This window comes from Danio aesculapii, chromosome 4 (genome assembly GCF_903798145.1).
Source record: "Danio aesculapii chromosome 4, fDanAes4.1, whole genome shotgun sequence".
NCBI lineage: Eukaryota > Metazoa > Chordata > Actinopteri > Cypriniformes > Danionidae > Danio > Danio aesculapii.
In genome coordinates this window covers 7,024,120-7,050,359 of record NC_079438.1, presented here as the reverse complement: position 1 = coordinate 7,050,359, position 26,240 = coordinate 7,024,120, and the positions used below count along the sequence as shown (strand labels likewise).

Here is a 26,240-nt window from a genome sequence, read left to right as displayed (position 1 = left end):
AAGCACTGAAAAGACACTGGCATTGGACATTTGTGAAGTAACCTCTTCTACTGTGCGCATAGGATGGATCTATGCTTAAACGAATCTTGTCAGTGTCTTTTTTATGTGTGGCAACCATTGAGGACACCCACTGTGTGGGCTCTGAAATGGGTGTTATGACCCCCAGCTTTGTCATGTTTTTTAATTCAGCTTCCACTTTATCCCGCTTTGCCACAGGTAATCAGTGAGGGGGGCGGACTACAGGAGTAATGTCCGGGTTTATCTTCATTGAATATGTCACAGGTACCTAGCTTATCATCAAACAGGTCAGCACATTCTATAAATATTTATTGTGGCAAATTTCGATTTTTACTGATATCAATTCCATGCACTTCTTCCTTAAGAGATATCAAGTCCATTTTTTAACAATCTGGCAGGCCCAGCAATGTTTTGACATTTTTATCAACAACATGAAACTGCAACAGATGTGATTTTTGTTTGCTAGTCCAGCATTGCATCATCACCGTTCCTTGTGTTTGAATCACAGTGCCTCCATAAGCCACTAATGTTGTTTTTGACTTTTCCTTGATTGTCTCATCATTTCTCACTGTTTGGTATGTTTAAGTTGAGATGACATTGCACTTTGCTCCGGTGTTAATTTTAAGCTCAAGTGGCTTGCCATTTACTGTCAGGCTGCAATATATTTCTTGCTTGTTTATCATATGATGACTTACTGCATCTATTTCACTGTCACCCAGACACAGACCATCAATATGAAATGACTCTTCGCTACTGTCTGTGTTTGCGTCAGTGATTTGATGAATGGATTTGAAATTGTCTTATGACACAGATTTGTATTGGGACTTGAAATGATGAAACTTTTTACAACGGTGACATTGTTGTCCAAAAGCTTTGCATTGATCACGTTTGACTGGATGATTTCCACCACAATTTTTACAGTTAACGATATTCTTTGTCCCACTGATGTATTTCCGTTGCTGCTGGTGCTCAACAGTCTTTTTTCTCCCCTTTGCATTTAAATGTATTGCGTCAACGCTCGCAAGCCCGCTACGCAGTGCAGCCAGCACTTTCGCGTGGTGTTTGGTCAGTTCGCTGGATTGGCATATCTTAATTGCTTTCATAAGCATCAGATCACTTTCTCTGAGCAGCACTCTTCTCACGCTATTATTGTCTATGCCACACACTAGTCTGTCTCTTATTAGTTTGTCTGTGAGCGCACCAAAGTTACATTTTTTTGCTTTATTTCTAAGTGTACTCACGTAAGCTTTGATAGTTTCCCCAGGTTTTTGATTCCTGGTATTAACTGAATGTCTCTCCATCGTCACGTTTGTCTCCGGATTACACACTTCTCTGAATTTTCGTTTTAAACATTCAGGATTCTCTCTTGACTCCGCTGGTGTGATTACATCTTGACCATTGTCCGCCAGTATTGCTGGAGCGTATGTGAACGAACGCTATCTCTCGATTGCCTCTGGTCCCGCAAGATTGAGGAGTATGTGGGCTTTAGTTTTTTCTGGCTTGTTGCTTTGAGCTGCCGCGATGCATATGTCGAATTCCAATTCGAATTTTCGCCAGTTTTCAGTTATATTGCCGTCAAAGATCAGCGGGTCTGGCCGGCGAAATCCCTCAGCCATTATTTCTCCTTTTCTTTATCTTTCTTCACTTCTGACACCATGTAGTTTGTCGATATGAAAATAGAGTCAGTTATCAGGAACAACAACATTAACTTAATATTAACTTAATAACCCAGATAGGGAATTTGCGTGTTCATCAGGGGTACAGGAAAGACCATATATGAACATAGCACCAATCAACAAACAACAACAAAATGAATGATAATAAATCAATCACTAACTTTAAAGAAGAATAAAGAAAATCAACTAACCAGCTTTATAGTAAACACTACTATACTAGTGGACTACTGTAATCAAAAGGCAATGGCAATTTATCCCACACAGGGACACATATGACATATGATGTTACCTGATAATCATTAGCATAGAGAAGGTCAAAGTAGACAGAATGGATAAAACGACATCAGTGTGATCATTCCACTCTTACCAGAAAGGACTCAATATTCACACACAAAAACAAAACAATACAACACATACACATTCACAAGTCAGTTATAAAACGATACACAATGAGAGAGGATAACAACATAAGATTAGCAGATCTGAATTTCACAATTGAATTTGCTACTATATTTCAGAGAAGGGAGAGAGAAAACTGTACTCTTAAAATATGATTTTGCTTGCAAGTAATATCAGCTACTGTTCATAGACAGCTGATTCATAGCTGTTTTTATGGGATAATTCACCCTAACAGTTACTCACTCTCAAGTGTTTCCAAACTTTTATAAGCTTCTTTATTCTGTTGAACACAAAAGATAATTTTCTAAAGATGAAAACCATTAGCCAATGACATCCTTAGTAGGAAAAACAAATTTTATGTAAGTCAATGGTTACAGGTTTCCAGCTTTCTTAAAATAATTTATTTTAAGTTCAACAGGACAGAGAAACTTTTAGAAAAGTTTATAACTCCTTGAGGGTGAGTAAAGGAGTACATTTCCTTTTTTGGGTAAACTACCCCTTAAACAACCACTGTCAATACATTAATCTGAAAATGTATTTAAAAACACTATAAATATTAAATAATAAACAATTATTAACTGCATTTTGAAGTAAAGTGTTCAATAACATGATATGTTGTGTAATTTAATTTAAGCAAATGTCTGTTTCTTAGATGAAATAAGGACTTTGACTTACAGAGCTCTTTTGGAGGTTTTGATGACTGCTGATAGTCTGATGAGACACTCGTCTGATTTCTGGAATTTCTGAAGCTCAAACTCCTCCAGCTCCTCCTCTGAGGTCAACAACACAAAGACCAGCGCAGACCACTGGGCAGGTGAAAGGAGAGCAGATGACAGACTTCCTCTACTAAGGTGAGACTGAATCTCTTTCAGCAGAGTTTGGTCGTTCAGTTCATTCAGACAGTAGAACAGATTGATGGATCTCTCTAGAGACAGATTCCCTTTAAGCTTCTGCTTAATGTATTCAATTATTTCCTCTTTGCTCTGGTCACTGTCATCCTGCTGTGTCAACAGGCCTTGCAAGAGTTGTTGATTGGATTGGAGTGACAGACCGAGAAGGAAGCGAAGATAAAGATCCAGATGTCCATTGTCACTTTCCAGAGCCTTGTCCACTGCAGTCTTCAGCATATTAATCATGCCTTTATTTTTGTTTTTCTGCCTAAAAATAGATAAGTACTTCTTGTCACTGTCTACAAACAGATGTTGATAAAGGGCTGCGGTGAACTCCTGAATGCTCAAGTGAAGAAAGCAGTACATGGTACCAAGGATGATTCCCGTCTCCTTAAAGATCTGAGTACACATGCCTGAGTACACCGATGTCTTATAGATGTCAATGCCACAGTCTTTCAGATCGCTCTCATAGAAGATCACATTGTTTCTTTCCAGCTGCTGAAAGGCCAGTTTCCCCAGTGAAAGTATGAGGTTTCGATCCCAGGAAACATCTGGTGTGTTTTCTCCATCATACTTTCTTCTGCTCTGCTGAATCTGAAAGCGGAGAAAGTGTGTGTACATCTGTGTCAGAGTCTTGGGAGATTCCTGCAGTGTTTCACCATTAGCCCTGTGTTTCAGTTTCAAAATTTTCTGGAGAACAGTGGCTGAAATCCAGCAGAAGACTGGGATGTGGCACATAATAAAGAGACTCTTTGACTGTTTAATGTGATCAATGATTTCTCTGGCCTGATTCTGATCTGTGAGTCTCTTTCTGAAGTACTCCTCCTTTTGGGCATCATTGAATCCTCTTATTTCTGTCAGTTGGTCGATACAGTCTGCAGGAATCTTACCGGCAGCTGCTGGTCTGCTGGTGATCCAGATGAGAGCAGAAGGAAGCAGATTTCCCTTGATGAGGTTCGTCAGGAGAACATCCAGAGGGACTGTTGACGAAACATCACGACACGTCTCTTTACCAGCAAAGTTCAGAGGAAGACGACATTCATCCAATCCATCAAGGATGAACAAGATTTTGAATCGTGTCCTTCTTGTAAGGTTCAGTCCTTTAGTCTCTGGGAAAAACTGAGTTATGAGGTCTTTTAAACTTTGTCTTTCTTTCTCCTTTAAGTTCATCTCTCTGAATGGAAGAGGAAATATGAAGCTGATGTCTTGATTTTCTTTTCCTTCAGCCCAATCCAGAACAAACTTTTGCACAGAGACTGATTTCCCGATGCCAGCAACTCCTCTTGTCAGGACAGTTCTGATTTGCTTGTCTTGTTCAGGTGCTTCAAACAAATGTTTGCATTCAACCTGTATGTCTAGTGATTGATGACGTCTAGAAGCAGCTTCAATCTGTCTTATCTCATGTTCAGTGTTGACCTGTTCACTCGCACCCTGAGTGATATAGAGATCTGTGTAGATGTTATTCAGAAGTGTGGAGTCTCCTTGCTGAGAGATTCCTTCAAACACACTTTGATATTTTTTCTTTAGGCTGCCTTTTAACTCATTTATGAAGAACAGCTCACCTAAACACAGGAGCAAAGAAACAGATAGGTTTAGTCTTGACTTTTCCAGCTATATTTGTAAGTGACAGTCTGAGAAATGGCCATGAGTCTCTTACCCTCGAGGGTATCAGCAGCTTCATCTTGCTTCATCTTTCTCAGGAAGAAGAGTGTGAGATCAAGAGCTGCTTCTGTGATACTGCATCTATTCTCATTAAAGTCTTTTACAAACTCTTGTCTGTCTTCATCTTGTAAGATTGTCTTTAACTTTTCCAGTTCATTCTTCAGAAATCTGATAATTTTCCTCTCAAGTTTCTATGTTTGAAAAAAAGAGAAGCACAATATTTAACCAAAAAACAATTCACACACAGAAGTACATCCACAAACTACAAATGTCTGCATAGATGTAAACAGTGGCTTTAGCTGTGGGAACCATAGTCTAATAAAGATCTAAACAAAGACAGCTTGGCTAAAAACAAGACTAAATTTGGTCTGTCAGTGAAAATATAATAGACATAATACATCAAATACCCATAAATGAATGAACACACATGTGAACAGTGTTGCCAACTTAGCAACAAATCACATAACAGCCAGCTGAACTTGTAAATATCCACAAACAAACACCGCGGCAATGGATAGAAAGAAGTTTTTCATTTTCATTGTCAGCAATTAGTTGGAAATATGACCTCAGGAGACTACCATGATCGAATGCTGCTTTATTCAGAAGGGGACACATGTAAAATGCAAGTTATTTATTTATTATAATTTATTTTACCAGAGTTGAAGTTTGAAAAAAGCTCACTAAGGCTGTAATTATTTCAGCCAAAATAAAAATGAAAGGTCATGAAATATTATTTAAGTTTAAAGTAATAGATTTTGTGTTTTAAATATTATTTATTCTTGTGATTATAATTTTCATCATTACTTCATATTACTTCTTTTGTCTCAATAGAAGATTATTCAGAAAATACTCTAATATGCCGAATTATTGTGCAAGAAACCCTTTCTATTACAACAGTGTTACAAACTCGTGTTCCCCTTCAATGAAATGCCAATGAGTTGGCAGCGTCAGCTTGCGCAGCTGATGCTCGTTGCAATCAATTTGGCAATATAAGCACAGCGAGAGAAAGGCTGAGGCATCCTTTTCACTTCAGAGACTTCACAGCCTTCTGAGAGAGTCGATGAGGCTTCTGCCTGCTGATCGACAGCGATTTTGAGCAAACGAGAGTGGTCTCCCGAGCTGGGTTTTCTTCCTTGCCTGGGGTTTCTTGGGTCCGGTCCTCCAGAGCGGTGCATGTAGTTGCACTTTCACCAAAAGAGCAACACAGGCATGCAGTGCGTCCTTTTCAAGATGTCGCTCCGACTGTGCGGTGGTTCCTGGATGATGGGCACGAGCATTGCGTTGCATGTCTCGGGGTCCAGCATGTTAATGCGGTGCTCGTGGGCAGTTCATGTCGTCATTGCGATGGCATGTCTGTTGCGCAGTTGAGATTGCGGCTAGTCCTTGCAAAAGGGCAAACCACCCCAGCTGTCCCCTGCACCGCAGTGGGCACTCGGGCAGGTCTGAGGGTTCCAGTGGGAGACTATTCACTGCCCCTGGCCCTGCGGACCTCCCGCTCCTCCAAGCGCTCGATCCAAGCTTCAAGCAGAGGAAGCGATCCGTCTACCCAGATGGTAGCCCTTACGCTCGATGACACCGGGGACCAGACGTTCACTGCTGCATCGGAGGGTGGGCTTTCATTGTCCGGCAAGGATCCAGACCAGCTCGCCCTCTCCGGGCAGGTGAGTGCTGTCACAGATTCTGAAACGGACATGTTAGCAGTGCTTTCCCGGGCTGCTTCGGCCGTGGGGTTGGAGATGGTTTATCCCCCAGCTCCGCGGCCGGACTGACTAGATGGGTGCCATGTTGAGGACAAGAATGCCAAGCCTTCGAAGCCTCACGTCTGCTTCTTCATGGAGGTGCACAGTAGGCCTATGCAGTCTTGGAGGGCATCTTTTTCTGCCCGTGCTGCGTGGCCCCCCGCCCTCACCACTCTTGACAGTGGAGCAGCCAGGGGGTATGAGGTGATCCCACAGATCGAGCGCGCCATTGCGGTCAATCTTTGTCCGCGTGGCACTTCCCTTTTGCAGGGCCCGTCTCGTCTCCCGTCCAAAGCATGCAGGTTATCTGAGAGCTAGAGCCCACAGAGCTGCGGGCCAGGCTGCTTCCGCCTTGCACGCTATGGCCAACTACCAGCGCTACCAAGCGCAGGCGCTGGCCCAGCTGCACGAGGGTGGGTCCGACCCAAGCTTGTTACACGAGCTCCGCACCGCGACTGACTATGCTCTTTGGACCACTTAGTCCGCTGCGTGTGCATTGGAGAGGACGATGTCTACATTAGTGGTCCAGGAGTGCCACCAAACCTGACCTATATGCGCAAAGTCGACACTCCCCCATATCCTAAGCTGGCCTGTTCGGTGACATCGTCGTTGAATTCACCCAGGAATTCAAGGCGGTGAGAGAGCAGTCAGATACGATGGGTAATGTCATCTATCGGCGGGACCGTAAGCAGGCGCATCGAGCACCTCGGAAACAGGCAGCCCCCCCCCCCCCTGTCTAGGGTGCTGTTAAGTCCAGTAAACAGACCGCAAAGCGTCCCTGAGACAGGCCATCCAGAGAAGAGGGAATTTGCTCTTTCCCCGGTGGAGGGTTGGGCCCCATTTCCAACGGCACGTTTCAGTGCCATAAAACCTCAATGAAAGAGCACTTTTTCACTTTCCCGGATAAGACATCCTGAACTCTGCAAGTCTGGGATGCTATGCCTTCCAGCTTGCAGGTTCCATGCATTTCGCCATGGCTCGCAGGCACTGGGAGGATGGTCTCCTTTCTCCCACTCCTTGAGCGCCCCCTCTGGAGTTTGGGTGCGAGATGAGAGCGAATCTCTCGCCTCCAGCTCTTCTGCGGGACCCCAATGCTTCCCGGATCAGCACACCCACTCCGCTCTGCCCCACTGCTGGTACGTCAGTGATTGTAGCAATGAGTCCATTAGCGAGAGCTCTGCCTGCCTGGTTAGCGTGGGCCAGCCCTTTGTGGTGGCTCATACGCACAATCAGACTCGGCTATCATCATACTTGGCTGGCATCACTGTGGGAAGGCATAACCTCATCATCCGGTTCCTCTGAGGTATTAGGCGAATTAATCCACCTTGCCCCCCTGTCATGCCCTCTTGGGATCTCGCCCTCATTCTCATGAGCCTGTGTACAGATCCCTTCAAACCACTCGACTCTTTGCGAATTTATCTATACCGCACTCAGAGCTTTAGATCATCTGAACAGCTCTTCGTCTGTTATGGTGGTCGGCAGCAGGGAAGTGCTGTATCTAAACAGAGGTTGGCCCACTGGATAGTGGATGCCATCTCCCTCGCTTACCAGAGCCAGAGTGAGCCGTGTCCCCCAGGAGTTTGTGCGCACTACACTCGGAGCATCGCATCCTCTTGTGCGCGTGCACACTGCGCCTCTCTAACCGACATCTGTAGACCTGCGGGATGGGCGACACCTAATGCATTTGCAAGGTTTTACAATCTGTGAGTGGAGCCGGTTGCCTCAAGGGTATTAGGTAACCCTTGGTGATTGAGGAAACAACTCGTTTAAGGTGTTGAAACATGCCTGCTGCGCCATTTACCCTAACACAGAGATAGGTGCGTAAATTCACTCTGTCAGTAAGTTCCCTGCTTAGGTGAGCACTGCAGAGATTCCTCCAAGGCCCCCAGCGCTGACTCAGTGGAGAAATCACTTTGCTGGCCCGTTACGTTGCAGGTCTGCCCGCTGGTCAGCCCACGTTCTGGGTATAGCTGCCTGCTATGCGCGATCACACTAGGCCACTAGACGATCACATATGCTTATTCAGCCACGGTGCATTCCCCCCTCACAGGCGGACCCATGTCTTCCCTCTCCGCTAACCATCTTATATTCATACGTGTACTCCCCCTTCTCAGGGCTAGTCCATATGCTCTCTTGCCACCATATCTCCCCACTTGGGTAGCAGATGGCCTCCGCAGTGTCCTCTCTATCGGGACTGCACACTTTCCCAACGTACTGTCGTATTTAAATTCTTAGAAATTTTTTGGACACTTTTCAGATCCCGAAAAATATATATCTAAATCCGTAAATCTTCTATTGAAGTGGGATAAGTAAGAATCAGAATCAGAAAGAGCTTTATTGCCAGGTATGTTCACGCATACGAGGAATTTGTTTTCGTGACAGAGCTTCTACAATGCAACAGAATTACAGAGACAGGACAAAAAACAGATAATAAATATATTTTAAAAAATAGAAGTAAGTAGTGCATGCAAATATACAAATTGATAAGTGTATGTACACGTATATTGCTGTATACAACATTATATGTGCAGCTGTTATGTGCAAATTGGCATGTAAAGTGTGTTGATAAATAAGTGTATATGTGTATAAAAGTGTATATCAAGTAGTGATATTGGTTCCACAATTATTATCATCAAGTGTTCATGAGATGGATTGCCTGAGGGAAGAAACTGTTTCTGTGTCAGGCTGTTCTGGTGCACAGTGCTCTGTAGCGTCGACCAGAAGGTAAAAGTTCAAAGAGGCAGTGTGCTGGGTGTGAGCAGTCCAGAGTGAATTTGGCAGCCCTTTTGCTCGTTCTGAATAAGTACAGTTCTTGGGGAGTAGGACGGGTTGTACCAGTGATTCGCTCAGCAGTTTAAACTATTCAACGTAGTCTTTGGAGGTCGTATTTAGTAGCTAAGCTAAACCAGACAGTTATTGATGTGTAAGGTGACTGATTCAATGATGGAGGTGTAGAACTGTTTCAGCAGCTCCTTTAGGAGGTTAAACTTCCTCAGTTGACAAAGAAAGTACAGCCTCTGTTGAGCTTTTTTGACAATGGAGTCAATGTGAGTGTCACACTTCAGGTTCTGAGAGATGGTGGTGCCCAGGAACCTAAATGACTCCACTGCTGCCACAATGCTGTCCATGATGCTCAGTGGGGGGAGAGCAGAGGGGTTTCTCCTGAAGTCCACTATCATCTCCACTGTTTTGAGCGTGTTGAGCTCCAGGTTGTTGTGACTGCACCAGACAGCCAACTCCTTAACCTCCTGTCTGTAAGCAGACTCGTCACCATCCTGAATGAGGCCGATAAGTGTGGTGTTGTCTGCAAATTTCAAGAGCTTGACAGAGGAGTCCTTTGAAGTGGAGTCATTCGTGTACATGGAGAAGAGCAGTGGGGAGAGGACACACCCCTGGGGGGCGCCAGTGCTGATTGTGTGGATACTGGATGAGAATTTTCCCAGCTTCACCAGCTGCTGCCTGTCTGTTAGGAAGCTGTTGATCCACTGACAGACAAAGGTGGGTACAGAGAGCTGAGTTAATTTGGGAGAAGTTTTGGGATGATAGTGTTGAACGCCGAGCTGAAGTCAACAAACAAGATCCTCACAGTCCCACTGGTCCTCACAGTCCCACAAGCGCCACTGGTCTGTAGTCATTTAGTCCTGTAAGTTTGGGTTTCTTTGGGATGGGGATGATGGTGGAATGTTTGAGGCAGGAGGGCACTTCACACAGCTCCAGTGATCTGTTGAAGATCAGGATGAAGATAGGGGCCAGTTGGTCAGCACAGGATTTTAAACAGGCTGGTCTTATAAAATCTGGGCCTAGTGCTTTTTTCCTCTTCTGTTTTCGGAAGACTTGGCGCACATCATCTTCACTGAACTGAAGGTATGGGGAAGGCGGGGGGTGGTGGAGGTGTTAATGATGGCGTGAAGAACAGTTCAGAGTGGGTGTGGGGGTTTTCTCAAACCAGCAGTAAAACTTAATCAGGTCGTTTGCAAGTCGTTTGTTGTCTACAGTGCTGGGGGATGGTGTCTTGTAGTTTTTGATGTTTTTCAAACTTTTCCACACCGATGCTGAGTCGCTGGAAAAGAACTGACTCCTTAGTTTCTCAGAATTGAAACTGAGAATAAGGGTCAGGGAACACGTTGGAAGACCACACCTCTAGGTGATGCAGGTGCGCTCACGCTTGCCTGGCAAACCTCTCATCTAGGGCGAAGGTAAGGTTCAATCATAATAACGATTTCCAGACATTTCCCCAAAGTGGATTTTTCATCATAGTGGAACCCATCCGAAGGGGAATGCTCCGGTTACTGAAGTAACCCTCGTTCCCCGAGGGGGGAAACGGAAATGCTATGTTCTATCACCATAGTAATTGCCCCTTAGCTGTGAGTTTTAGTTTCTTCAGCTTAAAAAGAATGCCTCAGCCTTGCTGTCACGGTGCTTATATTGCCAAATTGATTGCAACGAGCATCAGCTGCGCAAGCTGATGCTGCCAACTCATTGGCATTTCATTGGCCTGTTTACATACTGTTTCAGATGATTGGCTTTCTGAACAAAATCCCTATAGTGGATTCTCCACCATAGCATTTCTGTTCCCCCCTGGGGAACGAGGGTTACTTTAGTAACCGGAGCGATATACCTAATATTTCAAAAACATTTTTTTCTGTTAAAGAAACATTAAATTGATGCAAAAATCAAAATCTAAAAAAAAATCTAAATAATGATAATATATTTTATTTATATTTTATCCAATCTTTTATTCTTACCCTCTATGCAAAATACGATGGGACCATCGCAACTGGCATAATCCTCCCCCCCCTTTCTTCCTTCAGCATCAGTTAGGGATATACTCTATCTAAGGGTTGGTGGTTACAGCCCGTCATCAGAAGGGCACCCCCCTTTCCTTGGTGTTTCACCAATTTAAGTCCATGACACCTCGTGATGGCTCGACAGCAGATCCAGTGTCCTGGATATTCTCCTACTGACCACCACCCAACTCTATGATATAGTTTGTCTTTCAACAGGCTGGCTTTTCCACCGAACTTCCCTTTGTAGCCAAATCCAGCGAGATGTTGCGTCCACCTCTTCAGTGACCTTTCCTACCAGCTGTTTCCTGGCAATTCCTTCAATTCCCAGCAGTCTGAGGGCTCTCCAAAGTGACTGCCCTGCAACCCCCCTACAACCCACCTCTACTGGTAAATTCCAGGCCCTCTATCCATTCTCCTTGCTCTCAAGTATAAGACTTTGATATTTCTTGAGCTTGAGCCTTCTCCATTCTTTCCTCCCAGGGTATTGTAAGTTCTATAAGCACCACCTGTTTGGTACCTCTAGACCAGAGGACAATATCTGATTTAAGGCTAGTGTGTGCTATTTCCTCTGGGTATTCAAGCTGCTTTTTAAGGTCTGCCCACATTTTCCAATCCTTTGCTGAGATCAGAATCCCTCCTCTCCTTCGACCTGCTGCAGTGCTCTCTCCTGACCTAATAAACTGAATAAAGCAATGCCCATTAGTATGTTGTTTTCACCTTCCTTGCCTGCTCCAATCCATCCGCCATCTGAGAGAGGATTATATCATGTCGCCACCGAAATTTCCCATCTGCTAAACTTGACTGGCATGCTGATAGGACATGCACAAGATTTGCCTGCTTTCCACATAGTGAGCAGCTTGGCCTCTCTACCATCCCCCAGATATGAAGGTTTGATGGAGTCAGCAAAACATCATAGACCAAACACAGCAGGAACTTTATGCGTTGTCCTTCCGTGCTCAAAAAATCTTGCCATGTTAGGGCCCTTTCTCTTACGCCCTTCCATCTTGTCCAGTTGCCCTGCTTTTATATGCCAAAAGCTTTAACTCGCCAAGTTTCCTCCTCTGCTTTGCGGACCTCTCTTTGTATTAGCCTGCAGCGTTCCTTTGGGTCAGCTTTGTTCCAGCATGCGTTAGAGAAGCAGCCCAGTCCAAGCCTTCCCTACGCAACTGTCTCAACAATATCAGCATGCTGCAGTCGTTCTTCAGCATCCCTTAGCACTTTATTAGCTGACCATTTGCTGCCTGCCCTAACCCCAATGTCTGCCTGGCGTACTTTTTTATCCCTACTGTCTCACAACATTATGGCCTGCCGAGTTTTCGTTACTTTATACTCCAGGACTAATGTCCCTGGCAGCTGTAGCTTGCTGCCTGTGCTATATAGACCAATGGAGCAGAACCTTCTTGGCACACTCAACCACCGTTGTAGATACGTGTTCATCTTCCTCTCCAGTCCTTCCACTGTAGAGACAGGCACCTCATAAACAAGCAGAGGCCAGAGCAGTCTAGGAAGTACTCCATGCTGGTAACTCCAGGCCTTATATTTGCCAGGTAAGCCACTCTTCTTTAAAGATGTCATCCAGGTATCTACATGGACAATCATTTGCCTCACGCTTTCCTTATCAATATAGTCTGCCCTATACCTTTCCCAAACTCTTGACTGGTTTCTCTCTGACTGTTGGGATGGTGGTACCTTTTATTCTGAACCAAAAGCGGTCCTGAATGCACCCCCTCCTCAATACCAGGCTCCTGGAGTTCTCAGGTTTAAACTCCATCCGTGCCCAATCAGTGAGTTCCACGAGATCCTCTAGAATCCATCTCCCTTAAAGTACTGATTTTGCCATGATGGTGAGGTCATCCGTAAATGCTTTTATAGGTACCTGCTGGTTGCCATTGGCCAAGATTGCTCCACGCCGCAGCTTCTCTACTGACTTAACAAGAAGATTAATTGCTGCTAAAAACAAGAGCACTGAAATTGTGCATCCAGTGACAATACCCACCTCTAGTCAGGTCTTCTCTGAGGATTGATATTTCCTTCATATGTCTATTTTCTTTTAGCTGGATCCCTGCTATCACCTTCAACTCTTTCTTCCCAAAGTGATCAGCTCCCATGGTCCACATGATGGCAGCCATTGCCTTGAGATTCTTTCCTACATCTCCTGCCAGGGCTGCTTTCAGCACCTCATCCACATCTTGATCAAATTTCTCCCACTCCTTAATTGCCACTGCAGCCGGCCAGTTCACCTGTTCCTTTTGGACCACTGTTACTGTTACGTTTCACGTATGTTTTGTTTGTTCTGTTTTGCGTGCTCTTCTCTTTTCCGCTGTGTGTCATATGCTGGTTCTAGGTGTGCAACCATTGGTCCAAGGAGCTGTCAATCACCATCGACACGCCAATCAGAACTGGGTCCGCTCCGTATAAAAGCCATGCGCTTGCGCTGTTCTTCAGGAGCGCTTGGCTTACAGCCAGACTCCTCACTTGTGTCTGCCAGCCTGTTCATCTGTGTTTTGCTTACGATTTGCTGTATTATAGTTTTCTCTTTATTAAGAGACTACTTTATTAGATATGCTTGTACAGCTCAGTATTATTTAGTGAGAAATTGAACGATCTTTGTGAGAATTGGATTATATGAGATTGTGTTTTGCTAATGGCTAACAGTGTGTACTTTATGAGAACTCTAGTAATGTGAGCAGTTTAGGATATTTATTTGTTAGGTAGTTTATGGAGGCGTTGCCACATGTGTAATTTTGTTTTGAGGTTATGAAGTTTAGTTGAGCTACGTGCTAAAGATTATGGTTTTGTTTCTGCATTTTTCTTTGGTTAGTCAGTTTAGTGGGTTGGGGTTTAGTTAGATCGTTTTGTTTTATTTTTTATTTATTTCTTTGTTTTGGCAACACTCCTATTTTCTTTAATTCGATTATTTAACATTACATTTATAATGCATTCTCTCATTGTCTGACATTCACTGAATATTAAATACTTAATTTGTTTCACTTAACAAGTGGTTGTTGTATTCTCTTTCATCCAGCATCAGTAGACTCACTGATTGTTACATTTTCATCCTCTTTAATATCTTAACAACTTAAACACGTAACAGTTACACATGTATCTTGTTATTATTTAGTGTGTTGTTCAATTATATATACCATATATTTTACATCTACATTTGGAAAATACTGTTAAAATCAGGCCGTTGTCAGACTGTAATCAGTTATTTGAGTAAAATTTGTCGAAATATGTAGCCTACTTTCACTCAAAAATCACCAAAAATGGTCTGTTTGTTTGTGCCAGTAGAAGTTTTGCTTGTGTGGTTTCAGTTTTTAAAATTTTACACACTGAATTATGAGTATTCAGCAATGATGTCATTCATTAATTTTCCTTTTGCTTAGTCCCTTTATTCATCAGGGGCCACCACAGCAGAATGAACCAGAAACTTATCCAGCATATGTTTTACACAGCAGATGCCCTTCCAGCTGCAACGCAGTACTGGGAAACACCCATACATACACACAATTATATCCTACAGGCAATTTAGCATATTAATTTCACCCACAGTGCATGTGTTTGGATTGTGGGAGAAACCGAAGCACCCAGAGGAAACCCATGTGAACACGGGGAGAATATGCACACTCCACACAGAAATGCCAACTGACCCAGCCAGGACTAGAACCAGTGATCTTCTTGCTGTGAGGCGACAGTGGTAAACACTGAGCCGCCGTGTCGCCCCTGGCATCATTCATGGTGGAGCTATTTATTCACACGGGGCATCAGCTTCAACGCTTCCCATTTACTTTAAATGGGTGACATCAAGCATTGCTGAACTGCATTGTGGATCTGTCGGCGCTGCTCTAGTGGCATTGCTCACTGCAGAAGTTGGGAAATGCTCAACTTTTCAAGCGCTGACGGATGCGTCAGCCAATCAGATCGCTGTATGCAAATACACCAGCTCAGACAGTAGCCGAATGCTGACTAATTTTATTGGCTGACGCTGCTATGGTGATCGCGTCAGCGCCAATTTCGCACATGCCCTCTGTCAAGCATTGATGCTGAAGCCCCGTGTGAATGAGGCATGATACCTGGAGTTGTCATTTAATCAGTGTGGTGCTGTGCTCCTCATGTGTCTTCAGTGTTCAGCTGATTTCAAGTTTGACAAGGCCATTACGAGTGAGTCTGAACCAGCACAATCCAAACTTTCACTTGCAAAAACCAATATTAATTGCTAATATTATGTTAAATATAATTTAAGCAGAAGCAACAAAACTGTATCAGGCACAAACAACAAAGATTATCGGAGTTGAATCTGGCAAGAGGTGATGCCATTTTCTTTAATTGAATATCCATTATTTTAATAACAGAAGCAGCACAAATACATTTTTCACTGGCACAAACCAACATAGCACATACTGTACAAACAATGCTATTTGGGCTGAATCTGGAGAAGTTGAGGTGGCTAGGGATATCAGAATGACCTAGAAATATTATTTAAATATTTAAAAATAAACAAAGCAGCATAAATCATTCTTTGCACGACAAACAATTAAGACTATTTATTTTAATATTTATACTTTTAGTAGGGTGAAGGGCCAACGTATATTACACGATCCAATTCTCAAAAGCCGTGTGAACAAATATTCTGTATGTGTTTTGTGGAAGTTATTTCAGTGACTTTAATTAATCAAAATGAACTTTTCCCACCTGGAAGATCCACTGGAGATTGTCTGAGAAACTCTTGTGTCTCCTGTGAGTCTCGTCTCTTGAATCTGTTAACTCATATTCAACCCTGTTAACATATAAAACTTCTGTAATAACACATTTAGAGACAAACAGATACATCTTACAAACACTGAAAATAATGAATGTTCTGTAGTGCCGTTGCTGTGTCACATGTTAAAATTTATATGAGAAATCACACACTAAAGTCATTATTGTGTTTAGCATCTGAAAGACTTCAAAAAGTAGCTGTAGAAAAAAATGTTTTAGAAAGAAATATTTTATTTGCAATTTATTATGACACAAAACCTTTAAGCTACAATAGCTCTGATTATTTTTTTTAAAGCTTCACCTTTATTTAGATACCTTTACTATAGTGTTGTTTATAAACATCTTAAAGACATCTTTTATGCTCCACAAGTGAATAAATGATGACAGAATTAGAATTTTTAGGGGAACAATCTTTTTTTAAACTGACACAGCAATATGAAATTATTATTGATCAATTCACGCAACTGATTAATTCAGGAATGACTCCCTTTACTGAATTGTTGGTTCACATATTATGTTCTAAACAGTCCATGTGTGAGCAATAATGTAAAACACAAAATACCTTTGGGCAGATGATGGCGTTTTCTCACTGAAGTTTGGTATTTGACCCTCTTTAGACCAGTCACTCTTTAGAGACACAGAGCTGGACACACATGATCCTGATCTCACACTGAAGACACAAAGGTACCAGAGGAACAGGTGCGTTACAACCTGCTGCAGTCTCTCTAATGAACATTAGAGGGCACTGAGTTTTCTGCTGTTTTATGTGCCTGGACCTCACTTCCCATCATCCCATGTGCTCCTGATTGTCTTTGTAGCAAAATGAGCTTATATGGTATTATGAATAATTAATCAGAAGTTCTGATTAATTAAGTATAAGTGCACTAGAACTCTTACTAATAATGGCTATTACTAACAGAGGTATACGATAAGTTTAATATACAAAGAAGGGCTGCAGGATATTGGAAAAACCTGATGTAGTGATATTTTAGCTTTCTGCAATATGTATAGCAATTGCACTCAATCTGCCAATGGGGTGAGTAAAATAATATTGTTTTCAGTTTGAAATGTAGACATTTGGACCAGAAACAAGACAAAAACGTTAGAAAGAAAAGCATTTGTTTGCAGTGCACATGTAAAACACTGTATAGTCTTCATCATAAAAACAATTAATCTTTCTTACACCTCCAAATGTCTTCATTTCTTGTGCCCAAATATTTTAAATGGTCTTAAACTGCTCAGTCACACGCCAATGATACTTCCACTCTGTGGTTAAACTTTGCATTGACAAATCACATGCGTTTTGTGGCTCTAGGTCAACTTTACCTCTCAACCTTGCAGTTGAGCTATGCTATGCCTATCACGATCACACAAGGAAGACAAAGGTTAAACTTCAAGGGTATTCATTTAAGTGATGCAACAACAGTAGCAAGGTGAAGCAGGTGAATGGTGTTGAAGAGGGTGAGCGATCTCACACACAAACAGTTCACCTAATAGGTTCAGTTCTTTGGTAAACACCAACATAAAAATAGTCACTTCCCTTAAACTGGTGTATTTGCATCCACAGGAGAACATCCACGAAAGAGCACAGGAGAATTCAGGAGAGTATATGAGGAGAACCATCCGTCTTCGATTCCAGCCGGTGAGTGAGTGAGGTGAGTTTAATATAGTGTGCAGGTGATTACTAATCAGGTGAGGGTTCACGGGTGTGGTGTATGGTGGATGGTGAGAGAGAACGGTGATTGGGACTACAGGAATGAGCAGAGGGTGTGACAATGCCTATGATGTGATGATTGTGGAAGTGTATGTTGTGATATCAAAGCTGAAACTATATACAGTATTGTGCAGCCCTGATATAAGTACATATAAATTACATAATGTAAAACAAAATTACAAGGTGGCTAAATTTTGTATGATGAGATAGCTAAAGCTTATGTGTTCATTACTTTCACATTATCAATCAGTGATATCTCCAGAGGGGTCTCGATACAGACCTGGTGCAGTGCAATCTGAGCTGCATGCAATGCTTTTTAATATGCTCACCTAACCACACCCATAACCCTACCCCTCACAGTGACGTCACTAGCTGCATTGAGTGCATTGTGTCTCTCAGCTTGCATCATAAAGGCTGCATCCAATTACTATTGGATATCTCTCCGTTTCTCCCTTATTGTGAGAAGTTCCTCTTTTTGGTCACGCTGTTTATCCATGGCATGAACTCTAGGGGTGAGGTTTCTAAAACATTAATATTTAAGAGTGTGGGAAACAAATGACAAATGTTTTCATTAACCACTTTCATCAACATACGATCATCCGTATGATGGGATTGTCTGCATATGAATGTTTTACAAATCCCACATGAACCTTGTCATAAGTTGATTTTTGTGCTCAGATCTGCATTTGTTGGACTGATTAATGTGTACAATTGTGTTTATATCTCTGTCTCTCTGCTCTGTGGATTATATTTTTGCCGTTTGTCTGCCACCTTGTTACTTGGATTATTTTGTTTTAGCTTTGTTCTTCTTCTTAATATCTGAATTTTTATTTCATAGATGCTACACATTGATCTTCTGTCTGATCTTTTGACTCATAACTTATCTTGACAAGGAAGACATTTTACATTTTTTTTTTTTTTTTTTTTTGCAGATTTTTTAAAGTTTTAAAGGAAATGTTTTATTGTCAGATATTTGTCGTTACCTGGAGTATGGATGAATACATTCAGAAGATTTCATGTCAGAAAATTATACAAGACCGTTATTGTGTGTTTTTTTTACATATTGTTCCTTTAAGCATTGTGTAACTGTAATAAAAATGTCCTGATAAAAACAGAAACAGTCCATGTGTGACCAATAGTGTAAAACACAAAATACCTTTTGATAGATGATGGTGTTTTCTCACTGAAGTTTGGTGGAGGACCTTTAGACTGGTCACTTTTCAGAGACACAGAGCTGGACACACATGATCCTGATCTCACACTGAAGACACAAACACACCAGAAGAATAAACCACAGGAGAAACTTCAGTCTCCTTTACAAGAGTTTAACAGACAAATATGAGTTTGTTCAGTTTAATTCAGCACAAACTAATTGTTGGCTGAATGTCTGTCTGATCAGGTCTGCTCCACAGGAATCATGGATAAACAGATGTTTATCTCCTCTATTAAGCTGAAACTGTTCTGTGGTCAGCTTTAACTCTGATGTTGTTCAGGACTTTAAACAGCACACATGACACATATTCAGTTCTGGTAAATATAACACCAGATCAAGCTGTCTGTAATCTAGACTGATCTAAACACATTTCCTGAAGTTGTAAACTGAAGCTTTGTCCATCATTTGATCAGGCAATAGCAACACAAATAAGTGCATTGTTGTTGGTCTTTGTTCTTCAGAGAAAGTGTTGAAATAATGGTGTAAAAACAGAGTCAATACCTGTGTTTCTCTGAGAGGGAGTCCTTTACTCGCTCCTCTGTCATACTGCAACTAAAACACCAATGCAGACATTAGCAGAGCTTTGAGGAAACAATCAGCCGCTGACCATCACCTGGAGATGACAATATACTGAGATTAAGAACATCACACTTTATAGCAATCAATGCTGACTTCACAAACAAGACCTTACTGAAACAGGCCAATGATGAGGGAGACAACAAACTGAGTTTCAGTCATTTCACAGCCAATCTGACACCTCATATTTCACCTTTGATGTATATGCATTTTATATTTTTGACAGGTTAAATTTCATTTTAGCCAACTATTTAGCAGTACCAAGACATTAACACTTAAATGCAGTTTAAAGAACATCCGCAGGTTGGAACTCTTCCTGTTTACAGAAGGCTAATCTTACTTTCAATTTTGTGACTGTACGTTTAAAGTTCTATTTTGTGCTAAATCATCTGAAGTTATCAAGTCATCGATACACACACAAAATTCCTGAAGGTGCAAGGACTCAAACCTGCAACCTTTGAATCATAAGTCCACCACTAGACCACTAGTGAGTTCACTTTTACCAAACCACTAGTAGTTTTATACTGCTGTATAGTGAATATACTTTAATTGCAGCTTAAATGAGTGTATTTAAGAATACATCTTGTTATGGTAAATGGACACTTTTAATAGAAATCAACATCTTAAATCCTGATTTTTAAAAATATTTAAATAAAAAATATTATGTACACTTATAGAGCTATACTTTGTATTATGTAATCTTAACAAAAAATTACAAATAATAATTACGCTTATGTCAGGTGTTTGTAATGCTGTGTCTATGGGCAGGACAGTGAATTTTAGGTAGTTCTCTCTTCTATCTGCCATTATCTCACACTATTTTTATTTATTCAATCATTTATTTTTTGCTTTTTCTGAAAGTCTTCATAACACCATCAAGTTTTTTTATTTTATTATTAGAGCAAATTGGAATGCCAAAAATATTAGTTGTGATCTCCCATTCACTGCATTCCAAGTTTACACAACTATGATGACTTCTGCTGCTAAGAAACCCGGAAATGTAAAAAGGGTCCATAGAACTTGAGTAACACTGTATTGTATTTACATTTGTATTTCAATTGTTTTCTTTCTCAGATGCTGTAACAAAAAGAAACGGCTTGTGATGGGGGTCCCATCCAGGGTGATCAGACATTAAACGCTGCCCCAGAAAAAGTGTCCGATCATCGCCAACGCTGGTGGTTGCGTTATTCTAGCCAAAATAAAACAAATAAGACTTTCTCCAGAAGAAAAAAAAATATTATCAGACATACTGTGAAAGTTTCCTTGCTTTGTTAAACATCATTTGGAAAATATTTAAAAAAGAAAAAAATTCAAAGGGGGCTAATAATTCTGACCTCAACTATGTGTATATATATATATATATATATATATATATATATATATATATATATATATATATATATATATATATATATATATATATATATATATATGCCCCCTTGTTTATTTTTTCCCCAATTTCTGTTTAACAGAGAGATTTTTTCAACACATTTCTAATCATAATAGTTTTAATAACTCATCTCTAATAACTGATTTATTTTCATCTTTGCATGATGACAGTAAATAACATTTGACCAGATATTTTTCAAGACACTTGACCAGGTTAATTAAAGGCCTGACTAGGTTAATTAGGTTAACTAGGCAGGTTAGGGTAATTAGGCAAGTTATTGTATATTCTCTTAAGGCCCAAGGTGTTTTTGACATACATTTTTTATTTGTCTTTGCTATTTGGGCTAATGAGAACCTAATTAGAATAAAAACCTAAGTATTGTCTTTTGATACGGTGTACTTTTAGGAAAAAAATGATGTCCATATATGTGCACTCGTGGTCCGAATTTACATAAAACACTTTTTCCTGAATTTTGTTAATGCATATTTAGCATATTTTTTTTTTACTTGCTTTGAGTATCAGAGAGTAAACTATTTCCCCTCCCCCTTTTTGGATAGTTAAAAATAGTGTTTGGGATATTTCATACGCTGCAAAACATTTGCAGGATGACACTGTGTGTCTGTAACAAAATATAAAACATTCAAAGTATTTTACATTCAAAGCCAGTCAAGAGCTAAAATTTGCTGTCCATGTATGTGTACACTCAAGCCCTAGGAGGATAATGATGGTTTGTTCTGTAGACTATCGAAGAAAAACATAGCTTAAAGGGGCTAATAATTGTGACCTTATAATGTTTTTTAAAACAATTAAAACTGCTATTATTCTAGCCAAAATAAAACAAATAGGACTTGCTCCAGAAGAAAAAATATTATCAAACATACTGTGAACATTTCCTTGCTCTGTTAAACATCATTTGGGAAATATAATTTAAAAAAAAAAAAAAAAAAAAAAAATTAAAAGGGGGGCTAATAAATTCTGACTTCAACTGTAAACATATATATATATATATATATATATATATATATATATATATATATATATATATATATATATATATATATATATATATATCACCTCATAAGGAGCTGAGCCATCCTAAAATGAAAATCCTAAAATTACCCATTAACAGACTTCATACTCTAGAGTCTAGCTTTTGGTGTTTCATTTTTCCCTTTAGTTGTTTTGTCAAATAAAAAAGTCTAGTGTCCAAATGTATACTCAACCCCGTCTCTTAAATTATTCAATAAGAAGACCCTGTATTCATAGCATATCATATACTTTTTCATTTTCATTATCAAAAAACAAAAACAAAGCTATTACACTTTATTTGTTTGTGCTTTCCCAATTTCTCAAGACAAAAAATGACATGCTTCTTAACTTTCAGAATCCATTTTGATATGGATAAAGCATGTCAATTGATCCGTTCCCATTCTTCTATTTTCCCCAGTGGGATGTTAATGCAAATGGCGGCCACTCCAAATGCGGTCAGTATGGACCTTCTAATTGTAGGGGTATTTTATAAAGTAATAAATGAGCATATACAACATTTTTTTAAATTTTGAGACTCTTTGAACTTACCAGCCATATATGAAGCAATATACAGGGGTTGGACAATGAAACGGAAAAGTCTGGTTTTAGACCACACTAATTCATTAGTATAGTGTTGGAAGATGTTCAAGTTTACCTTCATGTTCATCAAACCACTCTATCACCAGTTTTGCTGTGTGTATTGGTGCATTATCGTCCTGTTACACGCCACTGCCTTCAGGATACAGTGTTTGAACCGTTGGGTGCACATGGTACTCCACTGCCATGGACTACCGAACCATTCTGAAGCACTCATCTTAGATCTGGTTTAATTTTACTTTCGATTTCATGACTTGATCATGAATGTTTTGTCTATGTTTAGAGTTATATTTTATGCTGAACGAGCTAACATTATCTGATATTGAAGAATTAAAAAAAAAAAAGTTTTGTGACAGTGTTTAAACTGTGTTTGAGGCTTTAAAGGGAACATAGTTTACCTCTTTTTTTATGATTTAATATTAATATTATGGTTCTTCTGAGTGTGCCAGTTTAGGTTCAGTTTAAAACACAATTCAGATTTTTTTATTATAATGTGTTAAAAAGTGTCATGTTGGGGGCGTGTCCACAGTTCGCTGATTTATGGGTGTGTTGCTTCACATGTAAATTAGTTTCGGTCTCCCGCCCAATGTAACAAGGGGGCGGGGCCATGACCCGCTCTGTGTTTGCAACACAGACAGGCAGATTGAATGGAGGAGAGGATCAGCATTCAGTCGTACATGTACGACTTGGACACAGACCAAGCAGAGAATACAAAATCATTTGTGTCTTTGTACAGTTTTACAGCCAACTGTGTGCTAGTTTCAAGTGCCGAGCTTGTACACAGAAACTAATAACCACGCACACTGAATTAACTTTGACTGAGGCACCGGATGCGCCGCTCGAAGCCGCGACACGGCACACCAGACACTCTCTGTTGCGCGGCAGAGACATGAAGTGTCCCGAATCGTCGCGCCACGCATTTTTGAATTCTAAACATAGGTTTCTGCAGCGGTCCGCGATTAGAGCGATAATGTGGAGAATATTGCTCTTGTGTTGAGCCCAATGAGCCTTGCATCTAAAAATAGAGCTAGGGTGTTCCTTTAGTGATATCGTTTCGACTCACGCTGAAAATGGCGGACATGAATTAACAAACTGAGGATATAATGTCATATCCTCATATGATGCCTGTCAATCAATATTGGTGGGCGGGGGGACCGCTCTCCTACGTCAGGTAGCGGTCAATTTGAAAACAGCTCCAATTGGTCCACCGTTTTTTATGTTGTTAAATTGAAAAAAAAGCACTGGGTGTGCTTTTATCACCCCAATATGACAGTTTATACACCATACATGCACATATGTCTGTCTAAACAGCTTGAAAAGCTTGATTTTTTACCATAGGTGCCCTTTAAGCTTCAGGACAGACATTTAAATCACACTTACCAATATAAAATATCTTCATAATTTCCACAAATAAGTGTAATGGTAGAAGTATCAAACTCACATGCAGAAGTACAGATGCTCTTGTGCAGCAGGAACACAATCTGAGCTCTTTGACTCTTTCGGTTTAACGTGTTTCTTTCCACTGGAGAAAGGAAGTATGACGTATCACCCACTGGTTATGCAAACTTTTAGCTCTTAAGTGAATGAATAATTAAGCCAAAAAATTTATAGTAATTAAAAAATGTTTTTACCCATTTTGTTTTGCTACGTGTTTAAAGAGCTGCAATATATACATGACAAGCATCAGTAAAATAAAAAACAGGAGAATATTAAGAACAACGGTAATCTGTTTTTGTCAGATTTGTGTTGTATCCAGGGTTTGAATACATTTTTAATATTTTTATTAAATCATGTAATTCCACATACTTCTAAAATTAATCGATATATCCTTAAAACATATTAGTGAGCATTTGGATAAGTGCATATTATTGTTGCTGTGTAACCTGTTTCAATTTCTCTAGAATGGCTCACCACATATGTGTGATTATACAGCTGCAGACGCTGCATTCTGCTGTCAGGTGACAGGAAACTACAGCAGGAAGAGATGAAAAATGATCACAGTGAATGTTGATCCTCCAGCTAAAAGGCATTGTATGGTTTTCAGAGACAGAGCATAAAAGCTTTTTTGAGTGGTTCTGTTAAGCACTGCATTCACAGTACAGCCCGTGAGACAAAGTTTGCTTGTAAAAAAACATTACATACTGAATATATACAATTTAATCTTGAGAGGTTCTCAAGATGTAATCCTTCATTTAATGGTCAGCTTTAAATCGGCTCAGGCACTTCTGGTGAACAGACATGCCTTTCTAAACTCGCTGCATTTAAGATCTGTGTTGTTCAAACCAAATGATCTACACTGCCTGATTGAGACAAAAAAAAACCGAAATGTAGCACTTACTGCTTCCTCAAATGCTATTTGGATATCAGAGAGTTAGAATAGATTGTTTGATCTCAGTTGGTTAAATGGTAGATGACTAAATCTAGTGCCGTAGTGTTTTTAGCACGTATAGTGCCATGTCCTGCCATTTGAGCTATAGACTGATTTTACGCGGCTGCCATTTTTAAAAGTGAAATCGAGGCTGTGGTGGGAAGAAACCCGTAAGTATAACTTGAAGTCACATCGGAACATTGTGTACCTGGCTGTATATCTTATCAGCGAAGAGAAAGTCACACAAATTTATCATTTTACTGCTTTCCGAGTGACCCGAAGGTCTGTTCTGAATGAATGGTGAAAATAAAAAGGGATACTGGACTTCATTTTCAGTCAAGGGAAATGGCACTAGCTAGCTAACATTTTCTTTCCCAAACACGTTTTACATGATATTTATCAAACTCAAGTTAATGAACTGATTCTTTCACTATATTAGACTTGTCACGATACTGAATTTCGGTACTGAAAAAAATATAAGGCAAATAATTACTATAAACGAACATCTGACAAACAAACAAGTAAATCGTTAAACTGTTTGATTGATATAAATAGATCTGATATAAAATAAGCTGTAAGCATTCCTTACAGTGATGCCAGTATCACAGTTGTTTTAGCAGCTTTCTTATTCAGAGATGCACAGAAAGATTCAGAAACTTGCTTCAAATCAAAACAAAATGTGCTAAAACTGGGCATACAATTAATAACTTTACATTTATTAAGATAAGAGGCTGAAAAGAGTGAACAGTTTCAACACATCATCCACTTACTATAAACCTGACTCACAAATACAACAGTACATTCACTGTTGAAGTCAGAGATTTAATGTAAGCTGAAGAACAGCAGGACACTTCTGTCCAAAACTCCTTACAAATCTGTGCATTATTAAAAATTGTGTTAAATTTAGACATTAAAGAATTACATGAACAGTAGTTATGAAAAAAATATATTTATTAAGTTCTTTCATCTTACTATGTATATTGATAGCAGCGCAAATTTTAAAAGAAGAAAGAAAATGGTCACTGATGATCCATAGTCAAAGTCAGCACAATACCCAGGCCAGAGCGGCTCAGTGAATGTGGTCTGAACTGAGTGGATGACCCTCATTGTGTCTCTATAGATGTTGTAGAAGCTCAGAGTTCCTGCACTGTGATCCACAAACACTCCTATTCTCCTGCTGAGCGGCTTTACTGGGAGATCAGTGTGTGTTACTGTGTCTGAATGTGAAACTGGAGGGAGAGAAACTCAAACTCCAGGACTGAGCATTACATCCAAACACACACTCATTACCTCCTCCCTACCTCCTGATGCTCTTATATGACACTGATATACACACAGCTCCATCTCCACTCCAGTCAATCTCCCAGTAACAGCGTCCACACACACTCTCTCTGCACAACACCTGAAGATAATTATCAAATCTG

At 40.4% G+C, this 26,240-nt stretch overlaps 1 protein-coding gene across 1 annotated transcript; it reads right to left on the bottom strand.

Moving 5' to 3' along the window:
• Positions 1-2,764: 2,764 nt before the first annotated feature.
• LOC130222809 (NLR family CARD domain-containing protein 3-like) lies at positions 2,765-19,401 on the bottom strand. Its single transcript, XM_056455373.1, has 6 exons — positions 19,358-19,401; positions 18,800-18,904; positions 16,492-16,599; positions 15,864-15,948; positions 4,641-4,836; positions 2,765-4,545 (listed from the first exon to the last, which is right to left on the bottom strand). The coding sequence occupies exons 1-6, from the start codon at positions 19,399-19,401 to the stop codon at positions 2,765-2,767; spliced, it is 2,319 nt and encodes a 772-aa protein (XP_056311348.1).
• Positions 19,402-26,240: the final 6,839 nt, after the last annotated feature.